This window comes from Anoplopoma fimbria, chromosome 4 (genome assembly GCF_027596085.1).
Source record: "Anoplopoma fimbria isolate UVic2021 breed Golden Eagle Sablefish chromosome 4, Afim_UVic_2022, whole genome shotgun sequence".
Taxonomy (NCBI): Eukaryota; Metazoa; Chordata; class Actinopteri; order Perciformes; family Anoplopomatidae; genus Anoplopoma; species Anoplopoma fimbria.
The window spans coordinates 17455421-17475068 of record NC_072452.1 but is presented as its reverse complement, the minus strand read 5'-3'; the positions used below and the strand labels follow the sequence as shown (position 1 = coordinate 17475068).

The window sequence follows — 19648 nt, the reverse complement described above, 5'->3', positions numbered from 1 at the left end:
ACTCAGCTGAAATTGCATTTTTTAAGGTCATAATGTTCTAAAAAGGTGTTCAAAAAATGCGATGATCACACTGTCAGAACTGCTTTACGGCAGTTTCTGAATCACATTAAATAAACAAACACGGCTGATTATCTGCTATAAAGCCTAGCCAATTTATGGTGGCTATTGAAAAGTAAAAGAACGGTATATGTATTAACATCATTTGATTTACGGATTAATTAATATATTAATTAATATATCAATATAATGATGTTATCGTACTTTTGGTATTATATGTAACCCATTTTCTAAGCCAGGCGTGATACTTAATAATACATTTTGATGAAACTGGTGTGTTAAATAAAGCCCAGGTGAAACATTAAATAAAATGCATATTTTTTTCATTTAAACATTAAATAAAGTTATTTAAGCCATTTTGTAAAATTATGGGTTAGCTGAAAGCTAAATATCAAACTAAATAAAGAAAGTGTTAAAACTTTAAATAGTAGTAGCCATGGTAGTAGCTAATGTCTATGGTAAAACAGCTTAGCTAAAGAAAATAAAGGGGTCTCATTAATCATAAAGATAATGACCAATCAGCATTCATTAGCAGAATGCTAAAACATAAATAAAGCCAACAACGGCCCAAACTGTAAGAAATCGAAAGGACATAAGTACTCACTCATTTGACTTTTGAACCATAATCTATATTGAACTTGCGGAATCTACAATAAAATTTGCGATATTTCAACGACAAGCAGGTGAAAGAAGCATAATTAGAAACGTTTAGCCCGATAGACTCCCATTCAATCTGGACTCGCCCGCGATCACCCCCAGTGGATGTCTCATGGAACTACAACCAAAATCGGTACAATGGGGCGTATAGGGAGTAAAGGCTCTTCGTAGACGGGCTCTGGTAATACATACTGTGCTTCACCATCACATTACAGTTTGTGTGGATAAGGACCCAACATGGCTCCTGTCAAGAGATTTGACGACGCGGACTGAACACTCAAGGCTATCAGTCACGCAGGAGAACATGGGAATAGAGCAGCTGCGAGAGAATGTGTTTTATATGTATGAACAAATGTCTCAATAAAGTTATTGAATTTTAAAAAAAATAATAAAAAAAAATCTACCCGGCATGCAATGCGCGGTGATCGCCATTAAATAAACCTATTTCCATCCGGGTGCTCCGGTCACCGGGATTCTACCGGGACGGCTCCTCTAGCTCCCGTGAAACATCCGTGAAAACATCATGAAGTTACGTCACTGAACCGCTACTGTGACAAACACGAAACATTAAATAAATATAATAAAACTTTAAATAAAGAGAATGAAAAATTAAATAAAGATAATGAAACATTAAATAAAGAAAATGAAACATTAAATAAAGATAATGAAAAATTAAATAAAGATAATGAAACATTAAATAAAGAGAATAAAAAATAAAGATAATAGATGATATTGCAGCCTTCGTGGCATCAATTTAAGATCTTAAAAATAAGAACTTGAAAATTTAAATATATACATATATATATAAATATATTGTGTTTTATATGTATGAACAAATGTCTCAATAAAGTTATTGAATTTAAAAAATAAAAAAATTAAAATTAAAAAAATATATATAATAAAAAAAAATCTACCCGGCATGCAATGCGCGGTGATCGCCGGAACCTATTTCCCGGTCACCGGGATTCTACCGGGACGCCTCCTCTAGCTCCCAGACGGCTCAACCTCCTCTAGCTATGCTAGCTAGAGGAGGTTGAGCCGGCCGGTCCACCGGTACCGGTACCGTGAACGGCACACCGGTATACAGGAGGATGAGCCGTCCATTGAAGCATCCGTGAAAACATCATGACATTACGTCACTGCACCGCTACTGTGACAAACACGAAACGTTAAATAAAGAGAATGAAACATTAAATAAAGACATTAAAACATTAAAGATAATGAAAAATTAAATAAAGAAAATAAAACATTAAATAAAGAACATTAAAACATGAAAAATAAATAAAGATATTAAAACATTAAATAAAGAAAATAAAACATTAAATAAAGACATTAAAACATTAAATAAAGAGAATGAAAAATTAAATAAAGATAAATTAAAACATTAAATAAAGAAAATAAAACATTAAATAAATAAAGAAAAATAAAGATAAAAACATTAAATAAAGAAACATTAAATAAAGATAAAACATTAAATAAAGAAAGAAAATAAAACATTAAATAAAATAAAACATTAAATAAAGATAATGAAACATTAAATAAAGATAATAATGATATTGCAGCCTTCGTGGCATCAATTTAAGATCTTAAAAATAAGAACTTGAAAATTTAAATATATACATATATATATAAATATATTGTGTTTTATATGTATGAACAAATGTCTCAATAAAGTTATTGAATTTAAAAAAAAAAAAAAATTAAAATTAAAAAAAATATATAAAAAAAAAATCTACCCGGCATGCAATGCGCGGTGATCGCCGGAACCTATTTCCCGGTCACCGGGATTCTACCGGGACGCTCCTCTAGCTCCCAGACGGCTCAACCTCCTCTAGCTATGCTAGCTATAGGAGGTTGAGCTCACCGGTCCACCGGTACCGGTACCGTGAAAAACACCGGTAATCCGGCACACCGGTATACAGGAGGATGAGCCGTCCATTGAAGCATCCGTGAAAACATCATGACATTACGTCACTGCACCGCTACTGTGACAAACACGAAACGTTAAATAAAGAGAATGAAACATTAAATAAAGAAATAAAACATTAAATAAAGACATTAAAACATTAAATAAAGATAATGAAAACATTAAATAAAGAAATAAAACATTAAATAAAGATAATTAAAACATTAAATAAAGAAAATAAAACATTAAATAAAGATAATAAAACATTAAATAAAGAAAATAAAACATTAAATAAAGATAATGAAACATTAAATAAAATTAAATAAAGATAATGAAAAATTAAATAAAGAAAATGAAACATTAAATAAAGACATTAAAACATTAAATAAAGAGAATGAAAAATTAAATAAAGATAATTAAAACATTAAATAAAGAAAATAAAACATTAAATAAAAAACATTAAATAAAGAAAATAAAACAAAAAAAAGAAAATAAAACATTAAATAAAGATAATGAAAAATTAAATAAAGATAATGAAACATTAAATAAAGAAAATAAAACATTAAATAAAGATAATGAAACATTAAATAAAGATAATAGATGATATTGCAGCCTTCGTGGCATCAATTTAAGATCTTAAAAATAAGAACTTGAAAATTTAAATATATACATAATATATAAATATATTGTGTTTTATATGTATGAACAAATGTCTCAATAAAGTTATTGAATTTTTAAAAAAAAAAAAAAAAAAAAAAAATCTACCACCCGGCATGCAATGCGCGGTGATCGCCGGAACCTATTTCCCGGTCACCGGGATTCTACCGGGACGGCTCCTGTAGCTCCCGGACGGCTCAACCTCCTCTAGCTCTGCTAGCTAGCTAGGAGGTTGAGCCGGTCCACCGGTACCGGTACCGTGAAAAACACCGGTAATCCGGCACACCGGTATACAGGAGGATGAGCCGTCCATTGAAGCATCCGTGAAAACGTCATGACATTACGTCACTGCACCGCTACTGTGACAAACACGAAACGTTAAATAAAGAGAATGAAACATTAAATAAAGATTAATTAAAACATTAAATAAAGATAATGAAAAATTAAATAAAGATAAATGAAACATTAAATAAAGACATTAAAACATTAAATAAAGAGAATGAAAAATTAAATAAAGATATTAAAACATTAAATAAAAATAAAATAAAAACATTAAATAAAACAATAAATAAAAACATTAAATAAAGATAATGAAACATTAAATAAAACAATAAAAAATAAATAAAGAAAATAAAACATTAAATAAAGATAATGAAACATTAAATAAAGAAAATAAAACATTAAATAAAGAGAATAAAACATTAAATAAAGATAATGAAACATTAAATAAAGAAAATAAAACATTAAATGAATAAAACATTAAATAAAGATAATAGATGATATTGCAGCCTTCGTGGCATCAATTTAAGATCTTAAAAATAAGAACTTGAAAATTTAAAATTTAATATATATACATATATATATAAATATAAACATTTTATATGTATGAACAAATGTCTCAATAAAGTTATTGAATTAAAAATAAGAACTTGAAAATTTAAATATATACATATATATATAAAAATTTGTTTTAAAAAAAAAAAAAAAAAAAAAATAAAAAAAAAAAAAAAAAAAATCTACCCGGCATGCAATGCGCGGTGATCACCGGAACCTATTTCCCGGTCACCGGGATTCTACCGGGACGGCTCCTCTAGCTCCCGGGACGGCTCAACCTCCTCTAGCTCTGCTAGCTAGAGGAGGTTGAGCCGGTCCACCGGTACCGGTACCGTGAAAAACACCGGTAATCCGGCACACCGGTATACAGGAGGATGAGCCGTCCAGTGAAACATCCGTGAAAACATCATGACATTACGTCACTGCACCGCTACTGTGACAAAAACGAAACGTTAAATAAAGAGAATGAAACATTAAATAAAACATTAAATAAAGATAATAAAAATTAAATAAAGAAAATGAAACATTAAATAAAGACATTAAAACATTAAATAAAGATAATGAAACATTAATTAAATAAAAAAGAAAAAAACATTAAATAAAGATAATGAAACATTAAATAAAGAAAATAAAACAAGAAAGAAAGAAAATAAAACATTAAATAAAGAGAATGAAAAATTAAATAAAGATATTAAAACATTAAATAAAGAAAATAAAACATTAAATAAAGATAATGAAACATTAAATAAAGAAAATAAAACAAGAAATAAAGAAAATAAAACATTAAATAAAGATAATGAAAAATTAAATAAAGAGAATAAAACATTAAATAAAGAAATTTAAAAAAATAAAAGATTAAATAAAGAGAATGAAAAATTAAATAAAGAGAATAAAACATTAAATAAAGATATTAAAACATTAAATAAAGAAAATAAAACATTAAATAAAGAGAATAAAACATTAAATAAAGATATTAAAACATTAAATAAAGAGAATAAAACATTAAATAAAGATATTAAAACATTAAATAAAGAGAATAAAACATTAAATAAAGAGAATGTAAAGATAATGAAACATTAAATAAAGAAAATAAAACATTAAATAAAGAAAATAAAACATTAAATAAAGATAATAGATGATATTGCAGCCTTCGTGGCATCAACTTAAGATCTTAAAAATAAGAACTTGAAAATTTAAATATATACATTTATATATATAAATATATTGTGTTTTATATGTATGAACAAATGACTCAATAAAGTTATTGAATTAAAAAAAACAAAAACTATTTCCATCCGGGTGCTCCGGTCACCGGGATTCTACCGGGACGGCTCCTCTAGCTCCCTCTAGCTCCCGTTCAAACTCAAGGCTGTCAGTCACGCAGTAGAACATGGGAATAGAGCAGCTGCGGGAGAATTCAACGTTAATGAATCAATGGTACGGAAGTGGAGGAAGTTTGATTGACTGACTGTTTTGTTTCGCTTAATGCGCCTTATAGTCCGGTGCGCCTTATATATGAAAAAAGATCGAAAATAGACCATTCATTGACAGTGCGCCTTATAATCCAGTGCGCCCTATAGTGCGGAAAATACGGTACTTTTCATGAGTATTTCTATTTTTGATTCTATTTTATAATTATACTACTGAAGGGATGTATTTCAATTTTTACTCTGACTATCGTTCAGATACTTTAAATATAAATATTTAACATACAAAACAAATGAAAAGCTCTAAAAAGATACGGAGCTTTTAATGGCAATACCCAACAATATTTTAAGTAGTTACAATTGGTTCCACGTCCATCTGCTGCAATATTAAACCTCTGCCTAATGCATACAATAATAAACTTTGAAAAGAGACATTTGTATAGTAAATGCTTCTAATTTTGACACTTTAAGGATTGATACTTCAGTACCCTTTCTTCTTACAGTACTTCTGAGTATTGCTACTTGTACTAAAGGTTCTGGCTTCTGCTTCCACCATCGCCCAAGATGAATCCCTACTATTACTGGAAACTCAAAAGCTGAAATGTACACAGTATTTATGTTTATCTGAAAAGGTCAAAATGTTTTGGACTAAAAGTAGATTACCAACTGGGTAAAGCTGGCAGCAGCCACAGGTTTGTGACAGGTCAGTTATGGTTTGGTAGTTGCTTTATAAGGTAAGTTTGTAGGTATGAAAGGGACCCTGTGTTGGATCTTATTCCACCAAAATAGTGCTTGGGGAGGTAAATAGCAACCCGAACGAAAAGTTTCTGTCCCAGTTCACGTCATTCTTGGACAAAGATTTATGTCTAGTCTCAGCATTAATCAGCTCTACCCAGTCTAGTTAAATGGAGGTTGACAAAACTGAATTACTGCTGTGTTATGAAATCAATCAATTAAAAGCCCCTAACTTCAAAAAGCTAAAATGAACGTATTATAAAACAAGGAGTTTGGTTATGTTTTAATACTGAACATCTCAAAGAAAAAAAAAAGGCATGTGCACTTAAGCAAAGACTTATTTTATTTCCAGTCAAACGTGGCTACTGTACATAAGCATCAGCAGCCGTTCTGTGTTCTCATGCTTTATTCAGTTTAGTGCATCACACATTCATGTTTAAGGGGAGATTCAGTTTAGAAAAAAAGTAAGGAAGGCCACTGGTTGATCCCTCTGATTGAAGCTTGCATGCAGGCATGGCTGTCACATGGCAGTCTAGTCTGAAATGGCTGTTTCCTCTCTGTCACTGTATGAATGTAAGAACAAAACACATGATCCCAAACCCAGTTAAGTACAGGCTATGTACTTCAGTTTACCAGACAAATTAACAGCTACTGACCATAAAAAGATTTAATAACAGTTCTGCACATACATTTAGATTGTCTCGGTCCCCAGGCAGAGTAAGATTTCCATGTTTTCACTTCAAATTGAACAGGTCAATGCTACAACATAAATTTAATTCATGACAGCGAAGAAACAATATTGATGTGCTTGGCAATGTCGAGATATTGATTAATTGTGAAGTTAACAACTGTGATATGGGTTAACATGTTGAAAGCCATTGTTTGCAGTTTGTATTAAATCAGATAAACAATACTGAAGCAAGGTCACTTTGAGTTCACGTTGTCCAAGAAAGCTTTGGCTTCGACTAATGTGCCCTACAGCCAAACTATAAGCCAAAGGTTACGGTTACCTTTCCTAACAAATAAAACAAGGGTCACATTCAGGCACTAAGAGGCTCTGCACCCACATCTCTGCCTCCGAGACCGGGAGAGCCGGATGCAGTCCTGATTGAACTGCAGTGCACGTCGCCCTGATGCGCCACATTGCTGCTCTGAGCCTCACAGGCCTGTCTCTCCCTCTCCTCACCACACTGAAAATGCCCTAAGTAGGGATCTGCTCAGTCGTCTCCTTTGTCAGCCACTTTCTCGGTCTCAGTTTCTAGCATTCTGTCGGAAGAGTTGGCTTCCGCTCCTCCTCCGCCTCCTCCGCCTCCTCCTCCTCCTCCGCCACCTCGATTGCGGCTTCTGGCCCCTGGCTGGTACAGCTGAATCGCAGGCCGGTCCTGTTGTAAAGAAACATTGCTATTAGAAATGCTAAAAGTGCTAGCAAAGATGACTTGATTTGAGAGGCTTAAGTCATTACCTTATTTCGTAGACGGTCTCTTTTATTACTTTCCTCCTTCTTGTAGTCTTTGGTAGGCCTCTCTGGCCTCTCAGAGTGAGAAGAGTCTCCAATGTTTTCACCCTTTTTCCTCTCCCTGGCACGCTCTTTGTCTTTTTTAACCTCCTCCTCCCTTTTCCTGCATGAGTTCTCTCCATCCTGACGTTCTCTCCTTCTCCGACGATTTTCGTCCTGTCGCCTGATGCGCTCCTTCTCTCTCTGCAGCCGCTCCTCTCTCGTTCTCGGTCGCGCTCCCTGTCGCGCTCTCGGTCGCGATCTGGGTCACGCTCCCTGAACTCCTTCCTCCCCTCTTCGTCCGCTCTGTGTGTAAACAACATTTGGTTGCAGTAATCTGTTCAAAGTAAAAAATGTAATTTCCAAAAAAGACTTAAGCAACTAACTTCCTCCCTCGATCCTCCTTATTTTCAATGTGTGGACGCCTCTTATGATCGACGACCCCCATGGATCTGTCCTCTTTATTTGGCCTGTCTGGTTTCTTGGCTTTTTCCTTGGGCTTCTCAGAATCAGCATCATCACTTCTGTCTGGCTTCTTCAGGAGCTACACAATAAAAATTACAAAACCCTAATGAGGTATTGGAGATTTCACACCTTATTTAACTGCTTCAATCCAATGCAGCACTCACCTTAATCTTTGGTTCTTCTTTAACTTGGTCCTTGTCTTTCTCCAGGGGTTTCTCGTGTCTCTTCATCTTGTCTACCTCTTTGCGCTTCCTTCTGTCCTCCTCCCTCCACTTACGACGCTCCTCGTCACGCAGGCGCTTGCGTTCAAGCTCCCTCCTTCTTCTCTCTTCTTTCTTTTCCTCTCTGATTCTCTGAACAGCATTAAAACAAGACATGGAACCAACATTAACCACGCAACTTAACATTTGTAACTAGTAAACCAAACTGTTGTGCCAGTGTACTTTATTTACCTGTTTATTCTTCAAGAAGTCCAGCAGAGGAGTTGTTTTTTTTGCTTAAGGGGAGAAAAAAAGTATATTTGAATTCATCCATCCAGCAGTGTGTCTCTTTAATAAAACGTATACATTGATGTTTCAGGTGCACTTTTTGGAACTTTTCACCTACCTACAAGTTCCTTTGATTTTGCCTCAATCTCTTCCAACAGTGTCTCTGGGGTTGATGCCAACTTGTCGTCATCTCCGTTGTAAAATTCAAGAAACTTCTTGTAATCAGGATCTGAAAGAATATATACAACATACAAAAGAAAATATGTTGTTGCTTCTGGTAACATTGCTTTTCTGTAGCTTAAGATGGTGCAGTATTTTCAAAACTATTCTTAATTGAAGCAAAGACAATATTCACCTAGACAACTATTTAAGGTGATTATTTTGTGAAACAAAATATGAATAATATATGAAACAAATATATTAAAAACACACATAGTCCTACATAGTCCACATTACAAAATCTCTCTGTTTTTATTACAACATAACCTAAAGCAGTTAATGTCTTTACCTTCAGCAATTGTTCCACATTTTGCATCCTTCTTCTTACTTCTTTTCTTGGCAGTCTTTTGAAAAGGTGCAAACTCCACGATGGCTGGATACTCCTGTCCTGTTAATAAACAACATGTGGACAAGCATGAAGCATTGTCTGAGAAAAGTACGTGTATTTATCTGTACATGTAGGCTCTTCATACCTCTGCTGTCGATGAACACATATCCATCAAATCGATCTCTGAAGAGAACTATATCCTCTTGATTTTTAAAATTGATGTACGCCCTCGCGTAGAGGTGAGGATACAGGCTGAAAGGACAGAATACCCATGTTAGACTGTTTAGAGACACTGATTTAAATAATGAAACGTCTTCTTATCAATTCACCTGGCGTCATTGGAGAAAAACTCCAGGTAGTCCACCTCTGGGAGAGGTTGTAGCTGCTCCTCCAGCTCCTCCTTGGTCAGACTTGGTGGCAGCCGTCTGATCACAATCTTTAAAAAAAACACATTACCAGTTTAAGATGATATCACATGAGGAGAAACAATCAGATTAATGAGAAGACAACACAGAGAATAACTTACTTATATTAACTTGAAGTTGGCTTTAGTCAAATAGCAAATGTCTAACTTACAATGCATGTTATATCCAATAAATCAAAGGTGGTTAAAGCACGCTGTTATGTCATGAACCTGTAACTGTCCATGCCTGGCCACTATTAGCCACTGAAGCTAACCAGGCTAGCCAGTGTTACCTTTGTCATGGCCTCTTTCTTTTCCTTCGACCTCTCCGTCTTTTCTGCATCTTCACACCTTATTTCCACTTTTCTCTCTTTGGGCCGAGCGTTTTCTTTGTCTTCCTTCATATTTGATTCTTCTATCCGCGGCTGTATTTCATCTCATTCCGCACACTTGTTTACTTTTTAGCAAGTTAGCAGACAAGTAGCCGCCGTGACTTCCTCTCTGCTGGTCGGGCTGCAGTTCGGTGTCGCCGCCGGAGGGGGGCGCTGTGAGCGGAGAACGAAGCGAATACGATGGATTTTAATTATAATTAAATATATTTTGTTTTTTGTCTGCGTTCCATCGATTTGACTGAAATGTTGTTTTTTGTTGTTTATTTGTATTTAAAAAATAATTGCCGTTAAGTAAAAAAAACAAAAAAAAAACGCTTCCTTTTCCGGATTCCTTTCAAAATAAAAGCTCGCAAGTTAAGTTCACCCTTTAAGCTGTTTATTTTGTCTCTGTCACTACTGTCACACCAACTAAGCGAGTGTTCATTTGGCAGATGATGTCATAATATTGATAATGCAACTTAAAACAGTGATTAAAAGCTATATTCGCTGCTCGGTGTGTGATCTAAAATGTAATTCCTGTTATTAAACATGGAAGCAATATTTCAACAAATTAACAAAAAATATAGCAACATATTTGTCTCGACATAATGTATACTAATAGTTGACCGCAGTTGTTTGTACAAAAAAATACAATTTTTTATCATGTTTGTAAAGCAGATGCTTTTCTTGTGAAATAATCTAACCGGAAGTGTTGTTCTTCTTCTACCAGGTCATCAAGAGAGCCGCCATTTTGTTAGCTTACTAGCAAAACAGACGGTCGAAGGTTGTCTCAGGGCGCCTTGTTTTTAGTCACGCTGCTCTCGGTCCCCGGTTACCATCATGTGGTATGAGATCCTGCCGGGCTTCGCCGTCATGACGGTGTGTCTGATCATTCCCGGCGTCGCCACCGCGCAGATACACAAGCTGACCAACGGGGGGAAGGTGAGGATCCTCCAGTGTGTGTGTGTGTGTGTGTGTGTCTGTGTGTCTGTCTGTGTGTGTGTGTGTGTGTGTGTGTGTGTGTGTGTGTGTGTCTGTGTGTGTGTGTGTGTCTGTGTGTGTGTGTGTGTGTGTGTGTCTGTGTGTCTGTCAGTGTGTGTGTGTGTGTCTGTCAGTGTGTGTGTGTGTGTGTGTCTGTCAGTGTGTGTGTGTGTGTGTGTGTGTGTGTGTGTGTGTGTGTGTCTGTGTGTGTGTGTGTGTGTGTGTGTGTGTGTGTGTCAGTGTGTGTGTGTCAGTGTGTGTGTGTGTGTCAGTGTGTGTCTGTCAGTGTCTCTGGATTAAAACACTTCTCTCTTCTCTTGTAGGAAAAGAGGATCGCTCGGTTTCCATGGCACTGGTATCTGATGGAGAGAGACAGGCGGGTGTCTGGGACAGGGAAGTACCATGACTCCAAGGTGAGTGTCCATGTGTGGATGCTGTGTTAGAATAACCTTTTGAGTTGTGCAGATTTTCCTAATGTGCACAATTCAAAGTGCAAAGTTTCAGCCAACATGTAGGAATGTGTATCCTTTGTCTGCAGACTATGAGAATAAACCAGCATTCCTGAGATTATATATTATAGTTGCTGTTACATGAAGCAGAAGTTACAACATATATAAAAAAAAGTGTGGTGTTAACCTCCACCTTCATCCATCATTTGAGTGTAAGCTGCTCCACATTATGGAATTTACGAGCTATGGAAATAGAGATAAAAAAAATGATCTGAAAATAACTTTTTACATTTTGAAAATACAGCTGACGTACACATTCCTAATATAATTATGATTATTTCTTAAAGACTAACATCCCTCACTTAATATTGAGATTACAACCTGTCATTTGCAGAAAACACACTGTGAGAAGAGGTTACAAACCTAAGTGGTAACTATACAAGGAGTTAAGAAAATATGCAAACAATATGATTGTTGAATGGATTAAGATAATGTAGTATTTTCTTGTACTATGAAAGTCGATTTAAATGTCTCGTTAACTACATTTTTTTTCTTCCTAATTTGCACATATCATGCTTAAATCTTAATGAACACAAACAAGAACATATCTTTGTTCACCCACGCAGGTATTTTTAATATTTGTTGATTAAAAATCATCTTGGTTTGAAGGTGGACAGAGATATGCTGGAAACTAAGCAAGGTCACCAAAATGTATTTACTAAAAAATAAAAAAAAATAACCTCAAAAGTGCTGAAGAGAGTGCAGGAGAAGTCAGTCTGTAAACATCAATACAGTCATGAGAAGAAGTCTAATCAAGCACAGTAACTCTTAACACCTGTGCGTGTAAGTTTCTAGTTAAAACACAATAATCAGCCGAAATAAAACCAGAAGCTGTCTGGAGGGCAATAAAAAAAATCTAAAGAAAACTATTACCTGACAATGAAAATAAAATGTAAATGATATGTAATTTAACTGGGGATATAATCTTTTTCTTCCTCAACAGGGACTCGAGAACATCCACTGATGACCAGAAATATGGAGACCCTGATGAGAAGAAAGTTGGACATTAAAAGATTATATTTAACATTCAGCTGTTTGTTTGTCAGTCTTTTAAGGGCAGTCGTCCTGGTTATTGATTAAACTGTTCCACTCTGTAAATCTTCTGACGCTTCTTGGCTCGTATGTTGAATTTCAGGAGTTTATACTGTAGATGTTATGTCACCTGTACAGGCGATACTCCAGTGTTGTTCTGAGGAGATGTATCTATTTGTAGTAAGTCTCAACATCGTCTCTCCTGTACTGTAGTTGTCATCTTAAATGTCTCCTGGTGAAAAGGCTGCATCACAGCCAACTGAAAGAGACTCTAATCTAATACAATTGTTCAGAGTGAAGTCACAGTGAAATCCTCTGCCTGTCATTACAATTTTGATAATCCCATATTAACAATTGTTCAGACAACAAGACATTTAAAGAATTCACCTTTTGAGTTTTGGTAAGGTGTAATGTGCATTTTTCAGAATTTTCTGATATTTAAGACAATTATTAATAAATGAGTTGAAAAAATGCTTAACAGGTTAATCTACAATGACTTTCTTTTTGCCATCCTGCTGGCCATCGCTTCCAAAATAAAGGACCCCTGTTGAAACATAGTAACATCAAAAATATCAGGAGGTGTATGAACAAGAAACATAATTGATTTTAACAATATCTTTCAGCTCCAGTGAACTGGTAAGAACAGGACAGATAACTTATGTTGTTCATCTATTTGTGTGTTTACTGACCATAAACCAGCTAAAACATTTACAGTCGAAGTTTTGCTGAAGGAGTACAATAATATGACTTGGTATAATGTCAAGAAATGACCAAATAGGAAAGCAGAATAAAATCTTAATGCCATACAAGATTATATGAAGTTTTTCATACAATTATTTTAACCTTTGTTGATGTACCTTCCTCCAACTCCCCTCAATCTGTCTTAAAGAATTTTTAAAAATAGATTGACGGAGTCAGAAGAACGTGTCAGGCTAAAGAGGCCTTTACTGGTTAATATACAAATTACATTAATCAAATAAAAAACGTGGAAGCCACAACTTGATAATGAAAATTTATTTACTGTTCTGATCAGGATAATTCGCACAACATTTACAAGAACAAGTTACGGTTGAAAAATTGAAAGGGAAGACTAAAATCTGATGGAGAATATAATACAACAGAATACTCCTCTTGAATCTTACACACATTTCTTTAAAAGTAAAATCCTCCAACCACACTGTACATTCAACTAAAACTGAATGTGGTTGTCCTCCAACACAAAGGAATAAAACACAAATACCGCTCCTATAAAAGGGTGATCTGTATAAATGTGACGTTCACTTCTCCTCCTTGCCTTTGGTTTTCCTGTACACCATCTCCCTGAAGCTGGACAGGATCTTGCTTTCTCTCTTCCTCCTCTCCTCCTGGTTGAAGGAGGCCAGAGCTCGCTTCTCGTCTGCACTGTAGATCTGGTTTTCCTTTCTCAGACGCACGGCCTCCATACGACGATGTCTGCAGGGTTACATATGAAACTCGTCAGTAACACAGTAATGAAAAAGATTTGATCTCTCTTAGGATCATGCTGACATATGAAACATCGATTATTTAATTGCTGGAGTACAAATCTTATCACAGCCAATATATAAATATCACAAACCTGCTGCCGCTCATCACGTAGCCAGACTTCTCGAAGTCTGCGATCTCGTCGCTGGTGAGACCGATCTCACCTCTCCTCGGGATACGTTTGCCCGCTTTCACGTACTCCGCCATCGCAGCACCTTCACCTGGCAACAGTGCATGACCGAAACTGAAAGAAGAGGAAACGAGATGAGTCATTCATTTGGAAAAAAAAAAATTAAAAAAAAAAAAAAAAAAAAGTATGTTCTCTGATTCAGAAAAAAAGTAAGAAATACCCCTGCCAGTAATAATACGAAGCCAATGTCTTGGGCTGCAACCAATTATAATGTTTTATCTTATTGGGGATTATTAACTTGAGCAACTGTTTGGCTGTGTGTTGCTTTGAGGTAAATAATAAACACTTGATTGCATGAATCACTTTTATTCTGCTGCTAACTGTACGGAAACAGGATTACAACAGGAAGTTGTCCTCCTGGCACTGGTAGTAACGATAACCTTTCAGCATTAAGAATCTTCTCACAACCTTCTGCGGTGCTTTTATTTTTGAAATTCTAAATCATAATGTAAAGTGTGTTAACGTCAAATCGACTTACTCCAAAGGTCTGTCGTCCTGCGACATGTGTGTGAGCGGAGCTTCGGGGCCGACCACGTTTTCGTCCATGCAGGTTTTCTCCACCCACAGCACTCCGTTGGGATCCTCCTCCTCCTCCTCCCCCCTCCCCCTCCTCCTCTTCCCCTTCTGACTCTTGACTGCTGGAGTTGCTGGACTCCTTCCGACTCTTCTTGGCCTTCTTCTTCTTGGACTTCTTTGACCTTAAAAGGAAACAGGAGATGTTCGGTTAATCAAAATGTCCCTTTTCTTTGTGAATTAAGCTGGCGTAAAGCTGCATATTAGCACATACTTCTTGCTCTTCTTTTTCTTTTTCTTCTTCTTTATCTCTTCTCCTGAAAGATGAAAAGATAAAAATCAATGAAAGATAAGAAAATAAGATATTCAACTCACGAAAAAGACTTGAATTAATATAATTATGATACTTATAATGTTGTCATACCATCTGAATCTGATTCCAGCTCGCTGTCCTCTGAGTGTTTTTTGTTCTTTTTTTTCTTGGATTTCTTCTTCTTCTTCTTTTTCTTCTTCTTGTCATCTGTGAATGACAGAAGTGTTTGTATGTTCAAACGGCAAACAATATTAATGTAATTTTTATTAATATTCAAACATCAAGTGTTGTACCTTCTGAGCCTGATTCTGAGCTGCTGTTTTTCTCGTCTTCTTCGACTGGTGTGAATTCATCAGAGCTGGTGGAGAACAAAGACAGACTATTCAGCTTTCATGCCGCCATCATCCTCTGTAGCTACAATGCCAGATAATAAAACATTTAAAAAATGTGTGGTTGCTTTGGAGGTTTGATTCTTGACTTACTCTGGCTCTTTCACTCTTGGTGAATATCCCCAAACTTCCGGACAGCCTAACTCACCGATCCGCTCTCTCTCTTGCAGACGCCTGTAACAGAAAGATGCAGAAGTCTTAAGAAATAACTTGATATGTTTTAAACTGTAGGTTAAAGTGAATGTGGTAAAACCTTTGAGGCAGCACTCATATCAGTGCCTCTATTCATTTAAAAACCTGAATTATTACATTATTGTGTAGGATCCGCTGTAGAGCTGTGCAACTAATCAATATTGGGGATGCTGGAAAATACCTGTTTTATTATTTTGATGATTTCAACAATTAAGTCGTATTTGAAATCTCTTCTTTTTTTTTTTTAATCAATAAATAAGGCATATTATTTATTTTAAAACTGCAGTTGATATTGTATCAGTGATTTGTAATGTAGCCATATAAATAGATCAATGTCTTGAAGGCTGAATCTGACTCTTTAAATACTCTTTTCCAGGAAAGTTCTTCTTAAAGAAAAAAATATTTTTTACATTGAATAGGTTCGAAGAGGTTTCTCCTCCTGATGCTTTTTTACTATCATCAAGTTGAGGTATTTTATTAACATTGTTTCCTGAAATCCCACTGACAGAATGCCATTCATGAGCACATACAGTACCAGTCAAAAGTTTGGACACACCTTCTCATTCAACTACTTTGAAGAATCTAAAATATAAAACATATTCTGGTTTGTTGAGCATTTGTTTGTTTACCACATCATTCTATATGTGTTCCTTCATAGTTTGGATGTCTTCAATATTAATCTACAATGTAGAATTTTTTTATTTTTTTTTAAATAAAGAAAAACCATTGAATGAGAAGGTGTGTCCAAACTTTTGACTGGTACTGTTAAAGATTATGGAAATATTTTAAACAGATTAAATGATGAAGCCCCTGAATCACAATGGATTGTTAAAGTCATGTATACATACATGTATATTTAGCAGGCCTGGTTTGTCTGTTTTAATGAACCTGTATGAACAGATGAAATGATCATCATCTGTAATATTGATGCTTTCTTTTGTTACCTGGCGATAAAGGCCTCCTGCCTCTGTCTCTGCGCGTCGTCTCTCTCCTGCTCATAGTAGTAGTCGTCTTTGAAGGTCCCGTGCTTCCCGGCCGCGTCCCGCTGCTCGGACCAGTGGTTGTAGCTGCTGGTGTTGATGGTGCTGCTGGTGGTGACGCTGGTGTTGGTGGTGTTGTGGTGGTGCTCCCTGGACCGGGACCGGGACCGGCGGGGGCTTCCTATGCGGATCCGCCTGATGTTCCTCGCCTCTCGGAACCGGCGGTCCCGCTCCTCGTGCTCCTTCTCCCGGTTGCGGGGCTTCGGGAGTTTGGGCCCGAAGCTGTACGGGGACAGGCTGCGCTCGCGGCTGCCGCTGCGGTGGCGGCTGCGGGAGCGGCTGCGGGGCCTGCGGGCCCGGGGCTGCGGGGCCCCGCACCGCCGTCAGAGCTGGAGCGGTCCGAGGCGGGCATGGCCGCTGACTGGAGGTAAACAAGAGTTGTGTTCAGAGAAGAGAGGGAAACTAACACGCGTCCATGTTGTCTGTGGTCCGCAAGAACAACAGGAAGTCTCCTCCTCCTGCTTCTTCTTCTCCTTCTGCTTCTTCTGCTGCTTCTTCTTCTGCTTCTGCTTCGGTGGTGTTTACGTCGTATTGCAACTACATGGAGCATTATCGCCCCCTACTGTTTATTTATTTTATTTTATTTTATTTTATTTTATTTTATTTTATTTTATTTTATTTTATTTTATTTTATTTTATTTTATTTTATTTTATTTTATTTTATTTTATTTTATTTTATTTTATTTTATTTTATTTTTTTATTTTATTTTTTTATTTTATTTTATTTTATTTTATTTTATTTTATTTTATTTATTTTATTTATTTTATTTATTTATTTTATATTTTATTTTTTTATTTTATTTTATTTATTTTATTTATTTTATTTATTTTATTTATTTTATTTTATTTATTTTATTTATTTTATTTATTTTTATTTTTTTTTAATTTTTTTATTTTTTTATTTTTTTATTTATTTATGTATTTCAATAACTTTAAGATGAGATAAGATAATCCTTTATTAGTCCCGCAGCGGGGACATTTGCAGGCTTACAGCAGCATAGGATAAGATAAAAATAAAATAAAAAAATAGAAAAAAACAAGTATTATAAATAAGCAATAAAAACAGTAGAAAAACAACAATAACTGAAATATAATATTTACAGACAGAAAAAACTATTTTAACTATTATTGTACAGTGTAATGTATTGCACAGGATACATAACTTTAAGATAAGATAAAATAATCCTTTATTAGGGATTACGGCAGCATAGAGTATAGTGCAAAACAAGAGACATAGTAAAAGAAAAACAAGATCAAAATAAAATGAATTAAAAAACAAGTATTATAAATAAGCAATAAAAAACAGTAAAAAAAAAAAAATCCACAATAACTGAATTTTTTTGTTTTGTTTATTGAGACATTTGTTCATCCATATAAAACACAGACACATACGAACAGCAAACAATTCATATTACGCCAGGGAATCTAAAAAATGTTCAGCAAGATCACACAATAAACAGTCCAAATCATACCAACAACTCAGTAAGAAGACTTTCAATATCAGTCAGTCCAGCGAGGTCACAAGTCCTCATAGCTTTAAAGTTCTTTGAATATTTTATAGAGTCCAAATATTCATTGACCCCTACTGTTGTTTTAAGGAACTCTTAGATCACTTTTTCCCATCAGTCCAGTATCTTGTGAAAGTGTTTCAGAACATCATTCAGAGTGCTTCTTCTGAGGATTGATTTTAATCCATCTCCATTATACATTTATGATCTCCATAAATGTAGAGGCATTTCTTCAACCTCTACCTGTAGAGCTGGTACTGGCGTAGACTCCACTGCCCTGCAGCTTATACTTTATGCTTGAGCCCGGATTTTGTTTAGCTTTTTTAAAAACCATACATGGAGCTGAATCAAACACAAAACATCCCAGATTGGCCAAATTAAAGATGTATACATGCTCCTTAAAGCAACTTTATCAGACCCGGTTGTAAAAGAAATACAGTTTCTGATTTACTGATAACTTAAACCCCCATGTCAGAGACCACGTTTGTATTTCTATAATGCCTCTTGATTTTTTCCCACAATATATTTTACATACCTACCCCTTTGCCAAGATGCTCCAACAACTGCAAAAAGTGACTTTCCAATATTTTAACCTACTTATCTATACAGTACCAGTCAAAAGTTTGGACACACCTTCTCATTCAATGTTTTTTCTTTATTTTTATTTTTTTCTACATTGTAGATTGATATTGAAGACATCCAAACTATGAAGGAACACATATGGAATTATGTGGTAAACAAACAAATGCTCAACAAACCAGAATATGTTTTAGATTTTAGATTCTTCAAAGTAGTAGAATGAGAAGGTGTGTCCAAACTTTTGACTGGTACTGTATATCATTTATCATAATGGAGAACAGAAGAGGACTAATCACAATACCCCGAGGGGTTCCAATCTCAACCACATATCTTTCTGAGAACAGCTCCATTAAAAGAACAGTGTGTCACATTTAAGGAGTTTATTTGACAGATATGGAACATAATATTCATAACTATGTTTTCATTCACATCTGCTCTCTGTGTCGGGGCTGAGCTCCTGCAACTAAGAACACAAAAATACACACAAACAAACGGAACTAAGTCAGCAAACAGAGCAGAGGCAGAGAGGCTGAGATGAAGACGCTGAAGTGAACCGGTTGAAGTGTAGATTATTCAGGTAAACAAACTAAAACCTAATTCAATCGGCTCAGTATGCAGTCTCTTATGCACCCCCACTACAGTGCCCTCCAGAATTATTGGCACCCTTTAGTAAAAATGAGCAAAACGAGATGCGAAAAAAAATCTTTATTGTTTATCCTCATGATCTTTCATTCAAAATATTCACAAAAATCTAACCTTTAACTGAAGTAACATAATTGAAAGAAACATTAAAATCTTATCATGAAACAAATCTTTTTCTCAAAAATATATGTGCCACAATTATTGGCACCCCTTCA

The 19648-nt window shown here is 35.2% G+C and overlaps 3 protein-coding genes across 3 annotated transcripts; 1 reads left to right on the top strand and 2 right to left on the bottom strand.

Annotated features, from left to right (window-relative positions):
* Positions 1 to 6603: 6603 nt before the first annotated feature.
* On the bottom strand, positions 6604 to 10208 carry upf3b (UPF3B regulator of nonsense mediated mRNA decay). The gene is given in 11 exon segments (XM_054597569.1): positions 6604 to 7655; positions 7736 to 7996; positions 7999 to 8074; positions 8155 to 8312; positions 8398 to 8586; positions 8686 to 8729; positions 8840 to 8950; positions 9230 to 9328; positions 9414 to 9520; positions 9598 to 9704; positions 9965 to 10208. Coding segments are annotated over 11 exon segments (1428 nt in total). The 5' UTR covers positions 10076 to 10208; the 3' UTR covers positions 6604 to 7490.
* A 548-nt stretch (positions 10209 to 10756) lies between these two features.
* Positions 10757 to 13033, top strand: ndufa1 (NADH:ubiquinone oxidoreductase subunit A1). Its single transcript, XM_054597571.1, has 3 exons — positions 10757 to 10984; positions 11347 to 11436; positions 12476 to 13033. Exons 1-3 carry the CDS (start codon positions 10883 to 10885, stop codon positions 12494 to 12496), a joined length of 213 nt encoding a protein of 70 aa, XP_054453546.1. The 5' UTR covers positions 10757 to 10882; the 3' UTR covers positions 12497 to 13033.
* A 530-nt stretch (positions 13034 to 13563) lies between these two features.
* On the bottom strand, positions 13564 to 17218 carry nkap (NFKB activating protein). Its single transcript, XM_054597570.1, is given in 10 exon segments — positions 13564 to 14016; positions 14162 to 14311; positions 14736 to 14881; positions 14883 to 14955; positions 15045 to 15087; positions 15195 to 15290; positions 15377 to 15441; positions 15566 to 15646; positions 16609 to 17008; positions 17011 to 17218. Coding segments are annotated over 10 exon segments (1275 nt in total). The 5' UTR covers positions 17057 to 17218; the 3' UTR covers positions 13564 to 13841.
* Positions 17219 to 19648: the final 2430 nt, after the last annotated feature.